Raw genomic sequence first — 26,116 nt, forward strand, 5'->3', positions numbered from 1 at the left:
ATCCTTTAAGGACTGAGTACTTTGTCTTTTCACAAATAGCAACAAGACTTTTCGGTCATCCAACTCTCTTAGTTTCCTTATTTCTATGATTAAAAGATCCAGTTGACTTTGCAGATTTGCTATTTATTTGCTTCTGATCTTGTTTTTTAAAATTATGTTTTATCAAATAAATACTTGCTCATTTAACAATAATATGAACAGTCTGATCTCTGAGGTGGTCATATTTTTAGGTTTTGAATGCTGTTCTAAGACCAATTGGTCTTGGTCTTTTCAGTAATTTAAAAAAAGAATTCTTTTAAAATTTGCTTCTTTGATATGTTAACTCTCTGATTTTGTTATCCATGTCAGAAATAAACTTATATGCACAATAAACTAATAAAAATGTAAAATTATCTTGATACTTTCCCTGTCATTCAATATTGCAGTGGTTTATCATGGGAATAAATAAAAATGAACTGAAAATGTGAAGATCTGTAAAATATAGAATGAACAGATTTTTTTATGGTTACTCATATACAGAAAATACAGTTATTTTTCATAAGTTGGTTGGATAGAGCAAATATTGTTTTTCATATTCTTATTTCAAAAAGTTTTCCTAATAAAGCAGAAAGTGAAATGTAATAACAAATATCTTTTCTCCTGAAAGAACTATTCTAACTCTTCTGTTGAGCCACACTTGCATAGGTGTTTTCAATTTCTTTGTCTTCGGGGCATGTGTGGGTAAATTCTTCACGTGCATAGGCATTGTGGAGATAGCGCCAGATTCCTGAGAATTCTGCTGGAATGTCAAAGTCACGGTATTTCTTGGCAGCAACCTACAATTTTAGAAAAAAGTGGAAAAAGAAGATAAGAGTAAAAGGCATCAGTAATATGACTATTATGTAGAAAGACATTTCAAAAATCAAGTATTATAAACTTAAAGAATCATGAATTTAGTATTTTAACATTTTGTCTATAAATGTAGGCAACACTGAATGATCAGATCATGTTTATTTTGAGGCTATATTTAATTATGAATACATTTACAAGAAGGGAACACAGAAAAGAAGAGCATTTTACCCTCACTGGACTGAGAGTTTAGTAGGGTCCTTATTATGTCATTTTCATGAACTCTCTTTGTCAGGAATAGAACACAGTAAATTCTGTGAAATTTCTGTTCAATAAATATTTATTAAATTAATAATTAAATCATCATATTATAATATGTTTTTTTTACAGGAAAGTGATTAATTTTTATTGATTAACTTTTTTTGAATTACAGCTTTAATTATACCTAGTAGTTTGGTTCATCCCTATTGTCGATTAACTTTGCATCCTGCAATCCTACTATAATCATTTATTTGTTGGTTTTTTTTTACTTCTTACATACATGACAATAGTGGAATGCATTACATTCATAATTATCCACTCACAGCATGATTTTTTGTAACTCTGTATATAAAGTATGTTCACACCAAATTATGCCATTATATATGAGCTCTCTTTTTTATTGCAATTCTTAATACATGTTTATACCACAAATTTATCAAATCTCTGTTTGTATATAAGGTATGTTGACACCAAATTCATATCTTCATATACAAATACATGAGTTTTGTATAATGATGACCATCTTCTTCCACTTGGTATTATCTAGAGCACCATTCCAAGCATTTTTATACTTTAATTTATTGAATTTTTTCTTGATCATTCTGTGAAAAGGATGGTATTATTATTCTTATTCTGTAGACAAGATAGTGAAAAACACTTTTGATTTAGGAAGAAAGAAGAACTTTTATCTGAAGAGAGAAAGAATGCTTCATGCTGGCAACTTACAAACCCTTCCCATACTATAGCAACCTGCTGTATAAAGACTTACTTTAATAATGTTCAGTTTGGGTAACAAGCTGCAGTCAGCCAGTGTTAGCTGATCCCCATCCAAGAACAATCTTCTGGAAACTCTGAGTTCCTCAGCATTGTCTGGATCAATTTCATCCAGAAGTGGGGTGTTTAAGTAGTCATCCAGACGCTTAAACTCTCTGAGCAGAGATTTTTCAAAATCTGAGGCAATTAAGTCATTAAGTTATTTATAAATATATTATCCTCATATATACATTCTAAATATGCTTTTCACAATTTAGACATTTCTGTTTATATACATAGCTTATACTGGCTCTTGAACATCTACTTAATTATATAGAATGCTCAACTATTCACTGGTGAGACATAGATCAAATGGTGAGTAGCAATAGATTGGATTTTCTTTGTGGAACAGAAGTGGTAGGAGAGTCAAACAAAGAAAAGCAATATATGTTATCCAACAGATGAATCAGGAAGTGGAAAAAAGAGATATAGTTTTCCTGACTCAGAGGATAGTAAATTTATTAAAAAATGCTTGTGGGAAATGGTAGATGCTACAGTTTATGGATTCTTAAAGATGTAGCTAGTTCATATTTGACATGTAAATGATTTAATTGAGATCTTTTGGTAATTGTGATATTAAATCTCAGATTTTAAATCTAATAAAACAATGCAAGGGAATATCAGAGGAGAGAATAAAACTGAGTGGAAGAATAAACTGTTACCCAATATATATACTATATATTCAGGAAAATCCTATTTTAGCTGAGTGAGAAGTGAGAAGGAGAAAAATAGAGGCTTCAAGAAAGAAATCTTACTCTTATTTGCCTCCTTTTGTGTATTCTTAATGTATGCAGAGAACTTGGCAAAGAGATTGCAGCCCACATCAAAGGATTCCTTGTACTTGGGACTCAGGTGAGGATACCTTAAAAAGAAACACAAATGAATTATAATTCACTTTATGTTCACTAAAGTTTATTAGGAAATTAATGACTAAAATTTTATTTACCTGTAGCAACAATGTTAAAAATGGTCTTAATTTCCCATACATGTTCCTAAAAGCTCATTTGTTACAAGATATAGAAAAGAAACAACATGTTTCCTAAGATAAATAGTAGAAAATATAGTGTCTCTGGTTTAATCCCTGGTACCAAAAAAAAAAAAATGTAACTATGTGAGGTGGTGGATATGTTAAATTTTACAGTAGTAATCACTTCATTATGTATATGAAAACGTGTTGTCTGAGCCCAGTCGCGCACACCTGTAATCCAAGGCACTTGAGAAGCTGAGGCAGAAGGATTGTGAGTTCAAAGCCAGCCTCAGCAAGTTATTGAGGTGCTAAGCAACTTAGTGAGACCCTGTCTCTAAAGAAAATACAAAATAGGGCTTGGGGATGTGGCTCAGTGGTCAAGTGCCCCTGAGTTCAATCCCCGGTATCTCATTCCCCTAAAAACACAAAAACCAAAAACCATCATGTTGCACAACTTAAATGTACACAATAAAAAATAAAGTTTTTAAAAAAATCAATTCCCGTTTTTTAAAAAAAGTAAAAACTCTTATTGGCAACTAGAAATAGTCAGGATGAAACTTAGCTATATTCCTTGATTATCTATTTCCCTTCAAGATTATATTTAACCTATCAGCAACTGCAGTCAGCTCACCTTTCAAAATTTACCCAGAATCTGTTCACTTCTCATCAACTCCATTGTCCCTGTCTAGTAACCCTGTATTACTGTAATAGCTACCTGACCATTCTTATCCTATTCCCATGCTTGCCTGTCATACCTCTGGAATATCCTCCAACTGTAGCCAAAGCAATCATGTTAAAATAAAATGTAAATCATATCATGTCTCTTCTATATTCATTACTCTGCAGTAACCTCATTTCACTCAGATTCACAGCCCAGTTCCTTACAGTGGTCTACAAGAACTGAAGTGATTGGATCCCATCTTACTTATCTGCTCTTTTCTCTATCACTCACACACCTGTGACACTGACCTTCTTCAAATAGGCCTTACAAACTCCTACTCCAGGACCTTTTCTGTTGTTTGCCTTGCTCCCATTCTTCTGTTGGGTCATTTTATCTGATATCTCCTTCTAATTGAAGGCTTTCTATGGACATTCCTTGTAATGCTGAAATCCTTCTTCTGTTCCTAACATCCACTACTTCCTTCCTTTGCTTTATTTTTGTCTTTGGTATTTATCATCATCTAAAACAGTTTACATATTGGAGATAGAAGATGGCAGATTAGAAGAAGGATAAACTTCCTCACAGTTCCTTAGCACCCAATTTGCAAAGCAGTAAGACTGCTTCTCAGCAAGGTGTGTACTAAGGGAACTCACTGAAACTTAATACTGAACTGTAAAAGAAAACAGACACAGAAAGTCAGAAACTTGAGCATAATATAAGAAATAACATGTTAGACATGTGCCAGTTTGGCTACCAGTAGCAGCAGTGGTGGCAGCTCAGAGGAAAAGATCTCTAACATATTTTTGGAAATGAAAGATACAATAGATCAAATTAAAAATCAATTTAAAAGCATCACTAACAGATTATATTCTGTAGAAAACAGAACTTCAGTCCTTGAAGACAACATATATCAACTTGAGTATATAATATGCAACAAAGGAAAAAGATACAATATGATCAGAATATAAAAGAACGCTCAGACAGCATCAAGAAACCATACCTAAGACTCACTGGGAAAAAAGAGAATATAGAGATACAGGTCAAAGGTATTAAGAATATTTACAATGAGGTGTTATCAGAAAAAAATCCCCATAATAGAAATGAGATAGACATCCACAGACAAGATGAAAACAAAACCAAAATAGGCCAGATCAGGAAATAAATCTTTCCAAAACACACCATAATCAAAATGCCTAATATATTAGTCAGGGTTCTCTAGAGGAACAGAATCCGCAGGAAGTATAATTACAAAAAGGGGACTTATTAGGTTGGCTCAAGCGACCAGAAGCTGGATAGTCCACCATGGCCATCTGCAGGCTGGAGAGCTGGAGGAACCAGTAGCTGCACAGTCCAAGAGGCTGAAGCCTCAGAACAAGAGGGATTAATGGTGCTATCCTAGTTCAAGAACAAAGGCTTCTGGAGAATCCACTTTGGATGAGTGAAGGAGTGAGAGTCTGATATCCTCAGAGGGTATCAATCAAGAACCTCCTCAAGAAGAATCAAGCTTGCTTATGCTGCTGTTTCCTTATTCTTCCAACTTTTATTCCATCCAAGCCATCATCCTATTGGATGGTTCTGCCCACTCTTAGGGAGAGTCTCCATTTCAGTTGGCTATCCCACATGCCAGTCATTCCTAGACACACCCTCATCAATACACCATAAGCCTCTTAATCCTTGGCATCTCTTAATCCAATCAAGTTGACAATTCAGATTGACCATTACACCTAACATAGAATATTAAAAGCTGTAAGAGAGAAACACCAGGTTACATTTAGAGGCAAATCAATAAGGCTCACTTCTGATTTCTCAACTCAGACTCTAAAATTAAGGAGGACCTGGAATGAGATATTACAAGTTCTAAAAATATTGCCAGGGGCTGTGGCTGTGGCTCAGTGGTAGCACTTGACTGGCATGTGTGAGGCACTGGGTTTGATTCTCAGCGCTGCATATAAATAAATAAAATAAAGATCTATCAACAACTAACAAATATTTAAAAAATTGTCAGGCAAGCTTATTATATCTAGAAAAGCTATCTTCAAAATTGATGTAAAATAAAAACTTTGCAGGACAAAGATAAACTAAAATAATTCACTAAGAAGAATTCACCACTAATCCAGAAATACAAAGAATATTTAAAGGCAAACAGAAGAATTCAGAAACAAAAGCTCTCAAATAGATGAAGCTCACTAGAAGAAAATATAACTAAATAAAAATCAAGATAGAATTAAATAAGCAAAGAAACTAAAATGACAAGAAATAAACACCTATCCATTACAACACTGAATGTAAGTGGTCTTGACTCCCCAATTAAAAGACACAGATTAGCACAATGAATCAAAAAACAAGATCCAACTCTATGCTATTTGCAAAACTCATAGGCAAAGACACTCACAGTCTGAAGGTAGAAGGATGGAAAGAATATTCCAATTCAAAAAGAGTTAAAAAACAAGCAGGAATAGTTATTCTCATATCTGTCAAATTAAATTTCAAGCAAAAATGAATCAGGAAAGACAGATAAATCCTGATAAAGTGAACAATCCAAGAAAAAGATATGATCATAGTAAATATATATGGCCCAAATGTCAGAGCACCCAATTACATGAAAAGCTCCTTAACATTAAATCTCACTTAGATCCAATACAATATTACTGGGTGATTTCAACCCACTCTTATTACCAAAGACATATCATCAAAGCATTAAATCAATAAAGATATTTCTGACCTAAATACTATGAATCAAATAGTCCTAAAAACATCTACAGTATATTTTGCCCACAAACAGCAGAATTTACCTTGTCACCTCATGGAATCTTTTTCAAAATAGAGCATAATCTATATAATTATGTGTATTCTATCAGATCATAATGGAATGAAGCTAAAAATGAACAGCAAGAAATATAATAGAAACCAAAAACACATGGAGATTGAGCAATAATCTTTTAAATGAAGAATGGATCAAAGAAGAAATGGGAAAAGAAATTCTTGGAAGCTGGGCGCGGTGCAGCACACCTGTAATCCCAGTGGCTTGGGAGACTGAGGCAGAGGATTGCCAGTTCAAAGTCAGCTTCAGCAAAAGCAAGGTGCTAAGCAACTCAGTGAGACCCTGTCTCTAAATAAAATACAAAATGGGGTTGGGGATGTGGCTCAGTGGTTGAATGGCCCCCTGAGTTCAATCAAAAAAAAAAAAGAAAGAAAGAAATTAATTCTTGGAAAAAACTGAGAACAGATCTACAATATATCAGTATGAAAGCAGTACTAAGAGGAAATTTTATAACGCTGAGTGCCTACAATACAAAAAAAGAAAGCCTGGCGTAGTGGTACATGCCTATAATCCCAGCAGCTTGGGAGGCTGAGACAGAAGGATTATGAGTTCAAAGCCTGCCTCAGCAACTGCAAGGAGCTAAGCAACTCAGTGAGACCCTGTCTCTAAATAAAACACAAAATAGGGCTAGGGATGGGACTCAGTGGTCAAGTGCCCCTGGGTTCAATCCCCAGTACCCTCCCCCACCAAAAAAAAAAAAAAGAGTTGGGTGTGATGGCACATTTTTGTAATCCCAGCAACTCAGGAGACTGAGGAAGGGGAATCACAAGTTCAAAGCCAGGCTCAGCAAGTTCGTGAGGTCTTAAACAACTTAGAGAGACCCTGTCTCAAAATAAAAAAGAAGGGCTAGGGGGGCTGGGGTTGTGGCTCAGTGGTAGAGTGCTTTTACCTAGTATGTGTGAGGCACTTGGTTCAGCACCGTATATAAATAAATGAATAAAATAAAGGTCCATCAACATCTAAATTTTTTTTTTAAAGAAGGGGGCTGGGGATGTGGCTCAAGCGGTAGCGCACTCGCCTAGCATGCGTGTGGCCCGGGTTCGATACTCAGCACCACATACAAACAAAGATGATGTGTCCGCCAATAACTAAAAAATAAATATTAAAAAAATTCTCTCTCTCTCTCTCTTTTCTCTCTCTCTCTCAAAAAAAAAAAAAAGGCTGGGATGTGGCTCAGTGGTTCAATCTCCAGTACTCCCTCAAAAAAAACAGATTCCAAATAAATATATTCTGCCTCAAGGCCTTATAAAAAGTAATAACTAATCCAAAAATCAGTAGAAGACAGGAAATAATTAAGATCAGAATTGAAATTAATGACATTGAAAATAAAAAAAATACCCAGGATCAATGCAACAAAGAGTTAGTTCTTTGAAAAGACAAATAAGATTGATAAACCCTTAGCCAAACTAACCAAAAGAAAGAGAGAGAAGACCCAAATTAACAAAATTAGAGATGAAAAAGGAGGTAATACCACAGACTCTTATGAAATTCAAGGGATCATAAAGTATTTTGAAAATTTATATTCCAATAAACTTAAAAATCTAGAAGACTTGACAAATTTCCAGACACATATGACCTGCCCAAATTGAACTAGGAAGATATAGGAGACCTAAACAGATCAATTGCAAGTAATGAAATTGAAACAGCAAGTAAAAGCCTACAAACAAAGAAAGCCCAGGACCAGATAGATTCTCAGTTAAGTTCTTCCAGACCTATAAAAAGGAACTACCACCAGTCTTAAATTATTCTATGAAATTGAAAGGGGAAACACTCCCAAATACATTCTATGAAGTCAGTATAACCTTGATAACAAAATAGATATATCAAGGAAAGAAAGCTACAGAACAATATCTCTGATGAACACAGATGCAAAAATCTTTAATAAAATATTAGCAAACTACATTAAAAACACATTAAGAAAATAGTACACCGTGACAAAGAGGGCTTCATCCCAGGGATGCAAGATTGGTTTGACATGTGCAAATCAATAAATGTTATTCACCACATACAGTTAAGGACAAGAAACATATAATCATCTCAATAGATGCAGAAAAGGCTTTTTATGAATGCAGCACCCATTCATTATAAAAACACTGAAGGACCCAGGGATAGAAAGAACTTACTTCAATATTATAAAGGCTATGCATGACAAACCCAAAGCCAACATCATACTGAATGGAGAAAAACTGAAATCATTTCCTCTAAAATCAGGAACAAGACAAGGAGGTCCACTGTCATCACTTATATTCAATATAGTTCTCAAAACTCTACCCAGAGCAATCAGGCAAGAGAAGAAAATTAAAGGGATACAAAAATAAGAAGTCAAATTAGCTTTGTTTGCTGAGACATAATTCTATATCTAGAAAACTCAAAAGAATTTCAGAAGAAGACTTATAAAGCTGATAAATGAATTAAGCAAAGTAGCAGGATACAAGATCAACACTCAAATCAATATATTTTCTATACTTTATACTCCAATAGTAATTCTACTGAGAAAGTAATCAGGAAAACCATCCATTTCAAATAACCTAAAAAAACCCCCTGGTAATTAATCTAACTATGGGACGAAAGATCTATACAGTAACAACTATAGAACACTGGATAAAGAAACTGAAGAAGATCTTAGAAGTTGGAAATACCTCTCATGTTCTTGGACAGGCAGAATTAATATTGTCAAAATGGTCATACTACCAAAAGCAATATATGGATTCAATGCAATCCCCTTCAAAACACCAATGGCATTCTTCACAGAAATAGAAAATACAGCTCTAAATTCATTTGGAAAAATAAGAGACACAGAATAACCAAAGTAATAGTGAGTAAGAAGAATGAAGCAGGAAGCATCACAATACCTAATCTCAAATTATACTGCAGAGGTATAGTAACAAAAATAGCATGGTACTGGCACAATAACAGATATGAAGTGCAGTGAAATAAAGAGCCTTTTACACAAATGGTGCTGGGAAAACTGGGTATGCATATGTAGAAAAATGAAAATAGATTCCTATCTCTCACTCTGCACAAATGTCAAATCAAATTGGATCAGACTTGGAATTATACCAAAAACCTTACAAGTGCTTGAAGAAAACACAGCGTTCACACTCCATCATATAGGTGCAGGCACCAATTTCCTTAAGAAGACCCTAAATAAAACCAACAGTCAATAAGTTAGATGCCATAAAATTAAAAAGCCTCTGTACATCAAAAGAAAGGATTAAGAGAGTGAAGAAAGAGCCTATAGAATGGGAGAAATCTTTGCCAGCTCCTCCTCTAACAAGGGACCAATATCCAGGATATAAAAAGAACTCAGAAAACTCAACACCAATACACAAATAACCCAAATCAATAAGTAAGCTAAAGAACTAAACAGCCATTTCAAAAGAAAAAAATGGTAAAAAATATATGAAAAAAAATGTTCAACATCTCTAGCAACCAGAAAAATGCAAATCAAAACTACACTAAGATTCTATCTCACTCCAGTTTGAATGGCTGTTAGCAAGAACAAGAATAATAAATGTTGGGGCTGGGGTGTGGCTCAGTGGTAGAGTGCTCACCTCGCACATGTGAGACTCTGGGTTCGATCCTTAGCAACACGTAAAAAATAAATAAATAAACAAAATAAAGATTAAAAAAAGAATAATAAATGCTGGCAGAAATTGAGAGGGAAAGATACACTGATACATTGTCAGTGGGACTGCAAATTAGCACAACCACTCTGAAAAGCAGTAAATAAAACAAAGATAAGGGGCTGGGGATGTAGCTCAAGTGGTAGCATGCTCGCCTGGCATGCGTGTGGCCTGGGTTCGATCCTCAGCACCACATACAAACAAAGATGTTGTGTCCGCCAAGAACTAAAAAATAAATATTAATAAAAAAAGAAATTACTTGAGAAATTAAAAAAAACACAAAGATAACATGTCCAACAAAAAAATGTTAAAAAAAGATATAATGACTGAATCCAGGGGAAGATAAATATCCAGGTATAAGATTATTAAAAATATCCAATTAGATTAAATCCAAAGAAGATTACATCAAGACATATAATGAAACTGTCAAAAATCAAAGATGAAGAGAGGATTCTGAAAGCAGCAAGAGAAAAGTAACATGCCACATACAAGGGAACTCAAATGTAACGGTAAACAGGATTCTCAGCAAACCAGAGAGAACAGAATGATACATCCAAAGTGCTGAAAGCAAAACAAAAACAAACAAACAAAAATAAAATACAAACAAAAAACCCTACCAATGAAAAATACTCAGAAAATGTACCCTTCAGAAATGAAGAAGAGATCACAACTTTCCCAGAAAAATAAAAGTTGAGGGAGTTTGCTATGGTTTCAATGTTTCCACTAAACTCATGTTGAAATTTAATCCCATTATGAGGTATTACATGGGTAGAAACTTGATCCAACCATGGCATTTGGAGGTGGGACTTTTGGGAGGCAATTAATGTTAAATTGGGCCATAAGGTAGGACCCTAGTCCAACAGGACTATGGTTTTATTAGAAGATAAGAAGATACCTGAGTATCTACTTTGTCTTGCCATTTCATACCTTCTCCCTGGTCTCCCAGCAATAAGGTCTTCACCAGCTGCTGATCAGATAATGGTGCCACTTGGACTTTTTAGCCTCTAGAACTATAAGCTAAGGAAACCTCTGTTGTTTATAAAGTAGATAAGCTAGTACATAATCAAATCCATAGAACTCTAATACTGTAAAGGTGTTATATAAGTTATTTATATAGTTAGTATGAAGGTAAAGAAAAAATCATTCAATTAATTATAGCTGTAATAGTTCACTGAGGGATAGCCAATATAAAATACAGAATTTTAATATCAAACACAAAATGCACAAGGCAAGGACAAAAATTTAAAATTTTTGTATGAGATTGAAGTTGTTAAGAGCTTAAATAGTCTGCTAATAACTGTAATATGTTTTATGTAAGCTTCAAGAAAACCACAAAGTGAAAACCTATGGCAGATATTTTTTAAAAAGTAAAAAAAGCATACCACTAGATAAAATTATCTAATCACAAAGGAAGACAGCAAGACAGAGAGGATCAAAGGAGTTCCAAAACAACCAGAAAACAATTAACAAAATGGCAGTTGTAAATCCCTACATATCAATAAATACCTTGAATGCAAATTGATTAAATTCAAACTAAACAACCAAAATGTCTATTGATTAAATTCTGCAATCAAAAAGCATAGAGTGGTGAATGGATTTAAAAACAAGAACCACATATATGCTCCTTACAAGAAGCTCACTTTACCTTTAGCATGCATAGACTGAAAACAAAGAGATAGAAAAAGATATTTCGGGCTGGGGATATGGCTCAAGCCGTAGCGCACTCGCCTGGCATGCCTGTGGCCCGGGTTCCATCCTCAGCACCACATACAAACAAAGATGTTGTGTCCGCCAAAAACTAAAAAATAAATATTAAAATTCCCTCCCTCTCTCTCTCTCTCTCAAAAAAAAAATTAAAAAAAGAAAATGATATTTCATGCAAATGAAAAAAAAAGAGAATAGCCATAGTTATACTCACATGAGGTAAAATAGAATTTAAGGCAAAACTGTTAAACGAAACAAAGATGGTGATTACATAGAGATGTCAAATATTCATCAAGAATATTTAACAATTATAAGTATATATGCGTTGCCTTAGTCCATTTTGTGTTGCTATAGCAAAATACCCAAATCTAGGTATTTTATAAAGAAAAAATCGTTTATTTAGCTTACACTTATAGAGGTTCCATGGCACTGGAATCTGCTTGGCACTAGCATCTGCTCAGCTCTGGAGAAGACCTCATGACAGAAGGTATCACAATAGTAGGAGTGCATATGGGAGAGAAAATCACCAAATACAGAAGAGAAATTTGGATAGTTCAGGTTTCCTTATGACAACCCACTCTGGGGGAGGAGTAATCCAGTTCCATGAGACCTGTATTGATTCCTTCCAAGGGTGGTGCCCCTGTGATCTAATTACCTTCCACTAGGCACCACCTCTTAAAAGTTCCACCACTTGAACAATACCAAATTGGGGACCAAGAATCTAGCACATGAATCTTTGGGGGAAAATCTATATCCAAACTATAGCATGCATCAAATGTTAAGAGTGTCTAAATATATAAATCAAATATTAGTCTGGTGGGAGATATAGACTGAAATAATAATAATAGTAGGGAACTCTAATACTTCACTATCATTAATCATCAGAGAAATGAAAATTTTGGTTTTTGGCTGCTATCAAAACCATGCTTATAAACAACCCATGGATTAAAGCAATCACACTATTAGATATATACCCAAAGAAATGAAATCATTTTGCTAAAGATATATCTGCACTTCCATCTTCATTGTAGCATTGTTCACAATATCCAGCTATGGAAACAACCAAAATGTCCATCAACATTTGCATGGATATAAAAAATATGGCAAACCCAGGAAAAGAACATACTCTTTTTATGGACTGTAGTATTATGTGAATGTTACATTTATTCTGAACATTTAGGGGCTGCAAAATGTAATGAGAAACTCATGACTAGATAGCAATACTAGTTTTAGATAGTATGCCCTTGATTGAAATATTTAATTAAAATTTTTAAAAATTATTTTTTAGTTGTAGTTGAACACAATACCTTTATTTTATTTATTTTTATGAGGTGCTGAGGATTGAACCCAGGGCCTTGCATGTACTAGGAGAGCACTCTACTAATAAGCCACAACCCTTAATTGAATTTTTAACAGGTTAAACATATGAAATCTTAGAATGTTATTTGCTTTTAGTTAGATAAAATTCAGCTTTGCAATTGCTGGAATTGTCAAAGTTCCATGGTAATTAAAATCTGAATTGATTCTTATTGCAAATGGAATCATCAAACTAAAAATGTATATGTATACCCTTTTAAAAATGAATTTGCACTGGGTGTGGTGGCACACGCCTGTAATCCCAGTGGCTCAGGAGGCTGAGGCAGGAGGATTGTGAGTTCAAATCCAGCCTCAACAACCATGAGGTGCTAAGCAACTCAGTGAGACCATGTCTCTAAATAAAATACAAAATAGGGTTGGGATATGGCTCAGTGGTTGAGTGTCCCTGAGTTCAATCCCTGGTACCCATCCCTCCCAAAAATAAATTTGCTATTTCTTGTTAATCGAGGAAATTGAAAGGTAAGAGCTATTGTTTGTCTCGTGCTGCATAGAGTATTTCTTACATAAAGACCTAATTGTAAGTTGTTTTTTTTTTCATAGTTTTCATCTAAAATCAGGTTTATCTAAGGTCCCATTTTAACCATTGTTAATAGGAAATGCCTTTAATGAAAATTGCCAACCTTTACTAACATTTAACAAGAACATTTTTGTTAGAAATTTAACAAAAAGTAATTACTTCTACAGTAGTAGAAGCTTGGGATAGTATGAAATAGAACCCAGGAAATTAGATTACTGTCAGCAGTTGCTCAAGATTCTAGCTCATAGACTGTTTGGTAAAATTAGTGGAAAGGGGAATGCAAATAGAATTTGCTTAAGTTTTAAAAACATGCATGTTATAAGAAAATCAGAGGACTGAGAGGGAAAATAAACTGGTTGATAACATTTCTGATGACAATCCTTTCCAGAAATATTTTGTACTTTTATTTTAAAAATGTATCCTGCTATAACAGTATAATAAATTCTTTTAAAACTATAAAATATATGGCATATACACATAGTGAATTTATTCAGCCTTTAAAAAATGAGAAATTCTGTCATTTTTGACAATATTGACAAAGCTAGAGGACATTATGTTAAGTGAAATAAGTTGGGCAGAGTTACACATCCTGTAGGGTCTCACTTATATGTGAAATCTAACAAAGTCAAACTCAGAAGCAGAAAATAGAATGTTGGTTAACAGAGGCTGTTGGGTGGATAGGGAAAGGGAGACATTAGTCAATGGGTTCTAGTGGATAAGAGGATTAAATTTGGGTGTGCTATTGTGTGGTGAGGTGACTATAGTACATAATAATATATTGTATATTTCAAAATAGCTAAGTAAGGATTTTAAATGTCCTCACTACAAAGAAATGATAAATACTTGAAGTGATGTATGTGCTAATTACTCTGGTTCAATTATTCCAGAATGTAAAATTCACTGAAGTATCACTTTGTATCCCATAAATATATACAATTATTATCTACCAATAAAGATAAAAATAAAATAAAAAATATTTCAATATTCTAATAAAGAACATAAGGAAAATTTCAAATGATTTCTTTTAAACTACCAAACAGGGGTCTGGAGTTGTAGCTCAGTGGTAGAGCACTTGCCTACCATGTACAAGGCTTTGGGATCAATCCCCAATATTGAAAAATAAATTTATGGGCTGGGGTTGTGGCTCAGTGGTAGAGAGTTTGCCTAGCATGTGTGAGGCACTGGGTTCAATTCTCAGCACCACATATAAACAAATAAATAAATAAAGGTCCATCAATAACTAAAAAATATTTTAAAAGCAATCCAAGTGATGAAACTTAATTAACTAGACATGTGAAAGATTTGCACTCTGAAACTATAAACAATGCTGAGACATATTAAAGAAGGTTTAAATTGATATATACTATATTCATGAATCAAAGCTCTCAGTATTATTAAGATAAATTATTCATACATTGATCTATAGATTTAATAAAATACAAATTAAAATTTTGAAATTTGGTAGAAATTAACAATCTGAATCTAAAATTTCATATGGGAATGGAAAGACATAGAATAAGCATCATTCTTGCAAATGAAGAAAGTTGAAAGAATTGTACTACATATCTTAGTCTTACTATAAAGTTATAGTTTACCAAAACAGTGTGGTATTGACCAAAATTGCTAAGGTAATTTAATAGGATAAATAATCTTTTCAGCTAATGGGGCTGCATATATTGCACCTCCATAGGAAAAAAAAAATAACCTCAATGTAAATCTTACACCTTATATAAGAATTAAGTCCAAAATGGATCATGGACTTAAATATAATAGACAAACATAAAACTTCTAGAAAAAAACATAGGAGAAAGTCTTTGTGATCTGGAAGTAAACAAAACTTTGTTAGATAAGACATAAAAAGCATAAATCATAAAAGAAAAAAAATTAATGAACTAGACTTTGTAAAAAATTTAAGAACTCTATTCTTTAAAAGACTCACTTGTTATTTCCAGTAATTTTGATTGACTGATAGATGTGCATAATTTTTTTAAAGAGAGAGTGAGAGAGGGAGAGAGAGAGAGAGAGAAAGAATTTTAATATTTATTTATTTTTTTTAGTTATCGGCGGACACAACATCTTTGTTTGTACGTGGTGCTGAGAATCGAACCCGGGCCGCACGCATGCCAGGTGAGCGCGCTACCACTTGAGCCACATCCCCAGCCCCCATAAATTTTTTTTATTGGTTGTTCAAAACATTACAAAGCTCTTGACATATCATATTTCATACATTAGATTCAAGTGGGTTATGAACTCCCATTTTTACCCCAAATACAGATTGCAGAATCACATCGGTTACACATCCACATTTTCACATAACGCCATAATAGTAGCTGTTGTATTCTGCTACCTTTCCTATCCTCTACTATCCCCCCTCCCCTCCCCTCCCATCTTCTCTCTCTACCCCATCTACTGAAATTCATTTCTCTCCTTGTTTATTTTCCCATTCCCCTCACAACCTCTTATATGTAATTTGGTATAACAATGAGGGTCTCCTTCCATTTCCATGCACTTTCCCTTTTCTCTCCCTTTCCCTCCCACCTCATGTCTGCATAAAATTTTAATGGCTCATAATTATCCTTTTCTAGAGGGGGTGCACCTAGTCATTTTCCAGGAAGAGTGGTGGCTGATAATGCTAACTGAATCACAGACAGTGAGTCAAGGTTGTGTTAGGGCCCTAGAAAAAATGGGTTTATATCTGGTCCTCTTCCTCTAGGATTTTTATATGATTGCCTAGAATATTCTAAAGGGAATTCTCATGCTGGAAGGTACCAAAATCAAATTTTTGTCTCAGGGGACTTGTTCATTTCAAAGTTTTTCTGTTTAGTCTTTTTTTCCATCCATCCTGAGCAGCTTCAGAATCTGGCAAATGTTCTGTTGAGCAAAGTGGTTTTGTGCTTAAGGACCTCAAAAAGTCTGCACATCCTGCTGGTTTCTCTGTCCCCCACCACAATTCTATGTTGCTATATGCTAGGCATGGAAGACAAAAGATTTTAAAAGGTGTTTTAGGAAGACTGAAAATAAAAGTCCAGAATATTATATACTAAGCAAACTCTAAGTAAAAAAATATTATAGTAGTATAACTTTAGTCAAAATAGGGTTATTTTGAAGAGAATCAGAAATCAAATCCAAAGATATAGACATCCCCCCAGGCATCTGGAATAAAAAAAGACAATGAAAAACTTCATGAATATAAAATAAGTAAGATAATCATGTAGCAAAAAAAGCAAGAATGGAAATTGTGTCTTACTTGGTTCCTGATTCTAGACAGCTATAGTAGACAGAATTCTAAAATGGCCTCAAAGATTCCCATCTCCTGGTATACATACATGCCTTGCAAAACACCCTACCCTTCATCATGGATGAGCACTTCGAACATGATAGGATATCACGTTTATAATTAGGTAGATAATCAGCTGACTTGGGAGATTATTATTAATTATTAACAATTAATTAAATAAATAATTAATAATATCTCCAATTATTAATCAAATGGGAGATTATCTTGGGTGGGCATGACTTAACCATGTAAGCCTTTAAAAGAGGGAGAAATATTAGAAAAATATTTATTTTGCTGGTTTCAGAGGAAGAGAGTAAACAGTCATGTTGTGAACTGCCAATGCAACCGGGTAGCCTCTAGGAACTGAAAGCTTACTCCAACCAACAGTGAACTAGTAATCCAAGACCTGCCATATATTAGCTGTAAGAGATTAAATTTGACCAAAAAATGGAGGAACATGGAAGGGGACCCTGGGCCCCAGATGATAACTGTATCCCTGACCAATAACTTAACTGCAGTTTTGTGAGACCCTGAGCAGAGAACCCTGTGGGTCATGCCCAGCCTGCTAACCAAGGAAAACTGTAAGATAATAAATGTTATTTTAAGACATCAGGTAATATTTTACCCCCTCATTTCTACTCACATATGTTTTCTCTATCTTAAGACCACAGAGAATTTACTCTCTTGTTTTAAAGTATGTTACACATTTAAAAATAATTTAAAATAATGTATTTCTCATCTTCATGTATTTGAAGTTGGAGGGAGGTTTATAAGTGTGTCTTATTTGACACGTAGGCCCAGAAATCCCAAAGCACTTTTAAATTAGCAATAATCCTCATAATAGATATGCCAATTGAATAGATTATAGATTATATAATAATATAACAATATCCTATAAAATGTTGTACCTTGGAGGAGCCAATGTTTGCTCTAGAAACTCTTCTATTTTAATGAAGTCCGTTTTCAACTCCTTATTATATATCAAGAAGGGAGGATTGGTACCTGGGGCTAAGTCCTTCAACTCTTCAGGCTTTCTGTGATTATTTAAAATAAATAGAGTTAGGTCTCTATATAAAGTACACATTATAAAACACAATTACACAAGTGTCTACCAATTTCAATCTCCAGAATTTAACATGTCCTGATTTCTCTTACCTGGTCATATCAACAGTAGTCACATTAAATTTAACTCCTTTAAGCCAGAGAATCATGAAGAGGCGTTGGCAAAATGGACAGTTTCCAATACTCTCCCCATCACTTCCAGCCTATTAAGATTAAAAAAAAAAAAGCCTCAGTTCATTCATTTGTTTGTTCAACAAGTATGTATTGAGTGGTTACTGGCAAATGAACTAGTTGCTGAAAAAAAGTTAGAATTCTTTAACATCATGGATTCTACTATCTGTGAGCTAAGAGAGATAATGAATCAAATAATCTCATTATATATAAAATTGTAAGTGTGATGAATAAATGATAAATTTTTTATATTACAAGAATTTATATAACCATATTTTGTTGATAGACAAATTTGACCCCTTGGAAAGACCCACAGAGCACTCCTAGGCACATTCCTACCCTGTTAAGTGGTTTATCTACAAATAACAGGAGAGATCTGCTGCGCCAGGTGTCCCTGACTCAGTCAGGCTAGGTGGGGACCCATAGCAGCCCCCTAGCAGCCACCAATCAGCATGAGACAGGGAAATACCTGGGATGCCAGATGACCCTCCAGTAGTTTATGGTGGTTGATAACATGTTGGGAAACTGTGTAGTTCAGCACGAACACCCCTCTTGGCTTAAACCAATCAGCTCAAACGAATACCCCCTTTGTACTGACCAATCACCCCTACCCAACTTGTTCCCGCCAGTGAATGTGCTAATCATGTTTTAGAGTTGTTTGATTTTTCCCATGGTGTGTGATGATTTGCTAAGAGAGGCTATGATGTATGTGAAGTCCCTGCCTTCCCCAAAGAATGTATAAAACTGATGCAAACCCTGGGCTCAGGGCCTCTCAGCGTCACCAGTTGCTGTGTGTGTGCGCGGAGGACCGAGCTAGCTTGCAATAAACACCTCTTTGCTGCTTACATTGATCTTGGGTCTCTGGTGGTCTTTGGGGGTCCCGAATTCGAGCATAACATATCCACCTAAAACTAAAAAATAAATTTAAAAAAGGCGGAATAAGAATTAACTACATAGGGGCTGCAGTTGTGGCTCAATGGTAGAGTGCTTGCCTAGCACATGTGAGCACCACATAAAAATAAATAAAATAAAGGTATTGTGTCCAATCTACAACTAAAAATAATTTTTAAAAATGAATTAACTATGTAAATAGTCATGGAGAAGGCATTTTAAACAGAGGAAATAGCATATGCAAAGGTCTTGCATATGACATGTATAAGGAACTGAAAGAAGGTCAATGTGACTGTGATTCAGAGAGTGAGAGAAGACAAAATTTAATAATACATCAAAGATAAAATCTTCAAAAGAATTGTTAGGACATTTTCCTAACAATGAAAAACATTTTGCATTGAAATAAAATATGAATGAAAAACTCTTAACACTCAATAACAAAACTACCTGACTTTAAAAATGGGCAGGAGATTTAGACACTTTACAAAGGAAGATACACAGATAATAAATAAAGACACAAAAAGATTTTTAACATCACTAGTTCATGAGGGAAATGTAAATTAAAATCACCACTATGAACACATTAGAATAACTAAAATGGAAAAGATGGATCATACCAAGTTTTGGCAGGGATATGGAGCAACCAGAATTCTCATATACTGCTGTTTGGAGTATAAAATAATCTAACTGCTTTATAAACATTTGTCAAAGTTAAACATGTCTATTGTATGACCCAGAAATTCCAATTCTAGGTATTAACTGAATAGAAATAAAAGCATGTATGTACAGAATGACTAGTACATGAACGTTTATAGCAACTTTATTCACAATATCCAAAACCTGGCAATAATACAAATGTTCTTCGATGTGTGAATGGATGAACAAATGATGGCAAATACATACAATGGAATACTTTAGCAATAAAATGGAATGAGCTACTGATGCACAAAACATGGGAGAATCCCAAAATTATTATGCTAAGTCAAAGAAGCCATGCAGGAAGAATACATACTATTATATGATTCCACCTATAGAAAAATTGTAAAAAATGGCAAGCCAATCTATCTTGATAAAAAGCAGATCAGTGGTTGATTGTAAGTGGGTGGTGTTATGGAGTGGGGTGAGAAGGACTGACTGCAAAACGCTTAAAAAGAACTTTCTGAGGTGATGAAAATGTTTTATATTTTGATTGGAATAGTGGTTACATGTATATATGTACATATATGTTAAATTCATTGAATTGTATACTTAAAATGAGTGCATTTTATCTTATGTAAATTACAATTTGATAAAGTATGTTAAAATAGCAAAGCTGAAAAGGAACAGAACAAAATTTCAAATAATGATGTTATTTGGGGATTGCACACATTGCAATGACAAAGGTAATGGTATGACCACGGGAAAGGACTGTCTGAGAGATGATGGAGAAGAAGTCAAGGATCTGAGAAGTCAGTGTTGTTTTATCTGGGTAGATATCAAAATCACCAAGAATTATGATAGAAGCAGTATTGCAAAGAGTGACAATGATGTTCAGGAAATAAGGGAGAGTGATCTGGAGATTGAAAAACTACAAATAATGAGGGACAGTGGGTGGTTAGTTTGATGTTTTGAGACTCACTCTAGAGATTTCTCTGTATATTATCTGGAAACAGAAATGGGGATACCTCAAGGGGAAAAGTAAGAGAAATGAGGAACAAATGTAAGCCATTTCAGAGGGCTACAGCTGATGTAGTCTTCTCATGAGAGACCTAGGTTTTTGAGGCACTCCAGTTTCAACATATCTCAAACTGAATTTCAATCCATTTTCTTTACTCCATACAGAAACCTACTCTTTCTTTAGGGCTTCTAATTCTTTGAATGGCACTGCCATCTGCTATGGATTGTACTGTGTCCTGCCTTCAAATCAATATGTTGAAGCCTTAACCCCTAATGTGATCATTATTTGGAGATGGGGGTGATTATAGTTAGTTGAGTTCTGAGGGTTGGGACTTAATGTTGGGATTAGTGTCCTTATTAAGAAGAGATGAAAGGTGCTCTCTATCATGTGAGGACACACTTAGAAGATGACCATTTACAAACCAGAAAGATAGCCCTCACCTAAACCTGATCATGTTTGTACCCTGATCTTGAACTTTTGGTTATCAGCATCTCTTATCTGTTAGACCCATTTTTTTTCTGTTTTGTCTTGCTTAGCTACTAGTGTGTAGCCTGTAGAAGAATATAAAAGTCACTTTGTCTTAAAGATTCTTTGATCTGTTACTTGTAGAAATATTAAGGTCCCAGAAACCCTGGGGATAATTTCAGGGTTTTGGCAAAATTTCCTTTTCCTCAGCAGCAGGCATGACTGAGGAAATGATATTTATTATGATTCACTTCTGATGTCAGGGAGTGAACAGATATGGGAAGAGGCAACCAACCTTGCCAACTGCATTTCTTGTTTAACAAAAGTTAGAGAAAGGTTACAATCAGAAATTGGCTTAGTGAGTGGAAACATGATTAAGGGTGGGAGGCAGGAAGAGGAATAAAGTCTGATAATAGATATGGCAGGAAGGGTGGCTCTCCTTTAACAAAAGGACAGTCAAAACACTGATGTGTGGGGGAAATGCAACAAAGTTTCACAGGAAAAATCAAGTTTTTTTGTTGTTGTTTATGTTATCCTGATTTAAAGTGCCATCACATAAAATTTGAAGATAAAAATTCCCTAGTTTAACTGACCAAGTACTTACCTCTTTAAATGTCTTTATCTCAAAGACAGCATGTGAACCTTTGTAAAACAACTATTTATCTGTGTTTGTGACCTAAATTTCTAAACTTGAAAAATAATAATAGCAACAATAGCCAACATTTATTGACATATACTATGTAACTGACTACTGTGATTTTCATCATTGTTGTATTTAATTTTCATGAAGATGATCCTTCAAGGTGGATTGTCATTACTCTTCTTTTAGCGGTGAGGATGGTGAGGCTCAGAGACTGACTTTCTTAAGTACACTTATCTAGTCAAGAGTTGATAACATATTCTTCTCACTCAGCAAACCCAGGACTGTCACCTCTAGAACCCACACTATTAAACACTGCTTTCTCCTGTCTAATAGTTTTCTTGGATTTTTAATTCAATCAATTTTTATAATAGTTTTAAGAGTTTGAAAATGGTCTGAATATTCAGGGAAGAGTATAATCTTTTCCTTGTTTTTAAACACATTAAACAATGTTTTTGACAAAAGAATTAAATTCACAATCTTTATCCAAAGATTTCATCCCACAATTTTCTGTACAGATCACTAAACCCTAATTTTAGAGTGTTTGGTAGAGAGTGCAAACATTCATTTAACAATGGACAACAAACCAACATGATGCATTTAGAGAAAATAAAATATGGATTATAAAATTCACTGTTCTTAGTTCCTGGATATAAAGCTTGTACATATCATTCAGAGTTGAAGGACAAAGTTTTCATTGACTACATGGAATATAAAGGTTGTATGATATAGATTCTTAATTGTGACAGGAAAGTTTTCATCTCTTCTAAGAATCCCATCAGCATTATGGGGAAGAAGTCATGGTAGAGTTTTTAAAACCATAGCCAGAGGTAGCTGCATTGGAAATCATAGATTCATTTAATTTTTACCATTGATAAATATTGAACAATATTTTTAAAATTTAGCATTTTTCCCTTCTTGATTCTTATGTCCCCTCTCAGCATTTTCCATGAAATTTCTAGAGATCTTTTAAAAATTTTTTATTTGTTCATTTTAGTTGTACATGACAACAGAGACTATTCCAACATATCTACACAAACATGAGTATGTATATCTTATTCTAATTAGGATCCCAGTCTTGTGGGTATACACAATATTTAGATTCACTGTGGTATATTTTTATATGTACAAGATCTGAGGACCACATCTTCAAGCAAAGCAAAACAAAAAGCCTGGACCAGATATAACTCAAATTTCTTCCAGAAAATCTGTAATATGTTTCAATGCCATTAGATAAATGACACCTAAAGAATTCCATTTGATGAAATTCTGGAAGTTTTTAACTAAAGTATTCATATAATTGAAAATAACTGAATAAGATCATACATACTATTTTAAAGGATTAGAATTCTAACTCTTTTATTCACTAGTTAGGTGACCTTGGACAAAGTTACTATATATTGCTTGACTTTCTGTACATTTATGTATCCATAAAATGGGGTTAATAATAAAGCACTTAGTATATTGCTTCCCATACAGAAAGTTCTCAATAAATGATAGGTTAGTTTAAATGTAAGTCATTGTTATTTAATTCAACATTTACACATCCAGTGTGTGATTTGCTAACCTCTCCTCTCCAGATTATCACTCAAATATAGGAAGTATATGAGGATTAAATGCAGATCAATGCCAACAGCTGATTTGAGAAATATGACTTAACTGAATGAATAAACAGGTTAGACTAAAGGAACAATTTAGTTGCCCTATGAAGAAACATTACCTCTTGTTTGGAATTGGTAGATGTAAAAGGCTAGTTGGAAAACCAAGGCTAATTTTTAACCTAACTGCCTGAATATTCACATGTTTTGCTACAATCCAGAGATACAAAAAGTAACTCTTATGCCTCATAGCCCAGCAAAAACTTATTTGTATGACTTTGCTGTGTAGGAATTCACTGGTCTTTGAAAAGACAGGTTGATGATGTCCTTATTGTATATATATGATCAATTGAGAAATAACCTCAAATACTTTCAAAAAAAACTACTTTGGCCAACAGGTGTTTAACTTAACATCTGATAAGTATATCTTATTTTATGTCTTTATAAAGTCATAAACAGGGTGTATAGTTTTAGAAACAAGTTACTTAAAATTTAATGTTTTACTATACTTACAATGGGAGGTACAATATTATTCCAACATTGTAATAATAAAACTTTTAATAAAGTAGTAACTACTATTATTACTACTTACTGATGGTACTGTATAATTACTACTATTAATAGCAACCTACCTCCCAACTTGATTTTAGGATAAATGAGGTAACATACATAAAATATTTGGAAGTATTTAGAAAAGGACAAAGTTGTTGTTATTATTTTATTATTATTACTCTGAATACTTCCAATACTCAATAAAAACAAATTGTAAAACTAAACAGTTAATGTACTCAAAGATTTAGGAAAATATTTCATTTCTACTTGGAATAACCCATATAAAAATGTTTTTGCTTGATGAATAATTTGGAAATGCATGTTTCTTTTTTCCTGCTTTAGGGGTTTTCCAAAGTAATTTTAAGAAAAGTTAAGACATATTTTTCAAAACCTCCAAGGCAGACCAAAAAGAGGAAGTACAGGATTCTAAAATGAACCCTCCTCATGCTCTTCACATAACAGGCACATAGACTACTGTCTTTTTTCTTCCACAGTGTCTATGTGACTCTGCTATGATGTTTTCCCATTGTGAAAGAATTTTAGAAAGTTTTCTCTGGGTTGTGTGGAAATTGAGTTCTCAAGTCGTTCTTGGTCCTTTCTTCCACTCATTTGAACCTTCCAAAATCCAGATTCTGAGAGCTGGAAAGCCCTTCAGGATCATTTTGTCAGGTTCCTTCATCATATAGATGTAGGAAAAAAAGGTCTTCAGGAAAAGATATTTTTCTGAAGATTACATAGGAAGCTGCTGAAAATTGAATTTAGTTACTCAGACTACCAACTAGTCTAGTGCTCTTTCCACCATATCATCTTCTGTTTTTCAGATAAGATCTATTTTTGATTGTCATCTAAGAACAGCCAAATATCCAGGCATTCTTCTAAAACTAAGAGTAGGAAAAAAATTACAAAGTTCTTTTCCATCTCTAGCCCAAATATTGAGCTTGTTTTTAGAAGCTGAGGCACTATGTCAATAATACATCCTGTATGCTGTTATTATAGCTGAAAAACTTACCTTCACAAAAAGCTCAATTTCAGGGTCTGTTTGAGTGTTGGTCCTCAGGCTTTCCATCTTTCTGTTTTACTTCCAGTTTTCAGAACCAAAAATTTGGGTGCACTCTTCTTCCAGTTTTATCCAAAGGCTAGAAGAATGTAGACGCTTTAAGAAGAGAGTTACTTTCAGTGAACTGAGTCAGACTTGGAACTAGTCTCTCCTCTTAAAGTGGTGGAACACAGAAATTTCTAAGAGCAGCTCTTCAATTTGTTTTCCTTCTTCCTCTTTATCTAACATTTAAATCAAGGAGGAGCTCAAGGGGTGGATGGCCAGAAGTGTGGGGGTGTTTCCAGAAAGGCTTCAATGCCATGAGTCAGCACAAGAGAAACACATACACACAAATACATGCATGCAGAGCTGGCTTCTATGTATCAAGCCAGCCAGATGTTCTTTAGAGCCTCCCTTTGAGGTCTGGGCTCCATGCCCAGAAAAGGACCTCTTATGGCTGTTCCTATAACCTCACAGCTTTTCCAGGAAAAGGGCCAGAAATGACTTGAATTTTTATCATTGAAAAGGATGTTTATCCAATGATACCATCTAAAACAGGGTTGAAAAAAAAACTGTACTTCATCAAATGTATACACCCATAATCCTTCGGCCACACAGCCAGATTTCAGTTCTGGCTTGCAAATTTCACTTCTCTTCTGTAACCTGGGAATGAACATTGGAGTTGTAGAGTCTGGGGGCTTCTTAATATGCCCCTCCCATTTCTTCATTTCTTGACAGTGTGAACTGAGACCAATCACTTCCTTGTTTTGGTGTATGTACCAAGAATGATGAGTATTTCTGCATCTGTGCTTGTCAACTCTGAGAAGGCAGTAAAACATCCAAACCAATCACTCCATGTTTAAGATGTTTCTGACAGCTGTATTTTCTATCTGCCAAAGCTGGGGGGTGGTGAGTTAATAAACTCTTTGGTGAGTGCTTGGAGCCAAACCAAACAGATCAACTGACTGGCTACCGCTGTGACCCTCTGTCTACAATGCCAAATGTCTCTCATGCTCATATGGTCTGGGCATGAACCTGCCATTGCACCACACATAAATTCGTAGGATAAGACTCTTGGGGAAGCCCAGCCTGTGCCACACCTGCAGGTTCTAGCAAGGAGGACCTGACATATAGTGAGTGTTTTTCTGGGTGAGGGAGAGGCCTGATAATTTCTCAAATGGTCTGATGCAAA

General features: G+C 34.5%; 1 protein-coding gene across 1 annotated transcript; it reads right to left on the reverse strand.

Annotated features, from left to right (window-relative positions):
* Nucleotides 1-574: 574 nt before the first annotated feature.
* Nucleotides 575-25,238, reverse strand: Clic2 (chloride intracellular channel 2). Its single transcript, XM_077106614.1, has 6 exons — nt 24,898-25,238; nt 18,008-18,117; nt 17,761-17,886; nt 2,658-2,764; nt 1,859-2,040; nt 575-815 (listed from the first exon to the last, which is right to left on the reverse strand). The coding sequence occupies exons 1-6, from the start codon at nt 24,952-24,954 to the stop codon at nt 654-656; spliced, it is 744 nt and encodes a 247-aa protein (XP_076962729.1). The 5' UTR covers nt 24,955-25,238; the 3' UTR covers nt 575-653.
* Between the last annotated feature and the right edge of the window lie 878 nt (nt 25,239-26,116).

Source organism: Callospermophilus lateralis, chromosome X (genome assembly GCF_048772815.1).
Source record: "Callospermophilus lateralis isolate mCalLat2 chromosome X, mCalLat2.hap1, whole genome shotgun sequence".
Classification (NCBI taxonomy): Eukaryota; Metazoa; Chordata; class Mammalia; order Rodentia; family Sciuridae; genus Callospermophilus; species Callospermophilus lateralis.

Coding starts and splice junctions, on each gene's coding strand:
- Clic2 (XM_077106614.1), bottom strand. CDS start 24,954: ATGGAAAGCCTGAGGACCAACACTCAAACAGACCCTGAAATTGAGCTT. Junction 2,041..2,657: donor ACAAAAGGAGGCAAATAAGA/GTAAGATTTCTT, acceptor TAATTGCCTCAG/ATTTTGAAAAATCTCTGCTC. Junction 816..1,858: donor CCAAACTGAACATTATTAAA/GTAAGTCTTTAT, acceptor CTAAAATTGTAG/GTTGCTGCCAAGAAATACCG.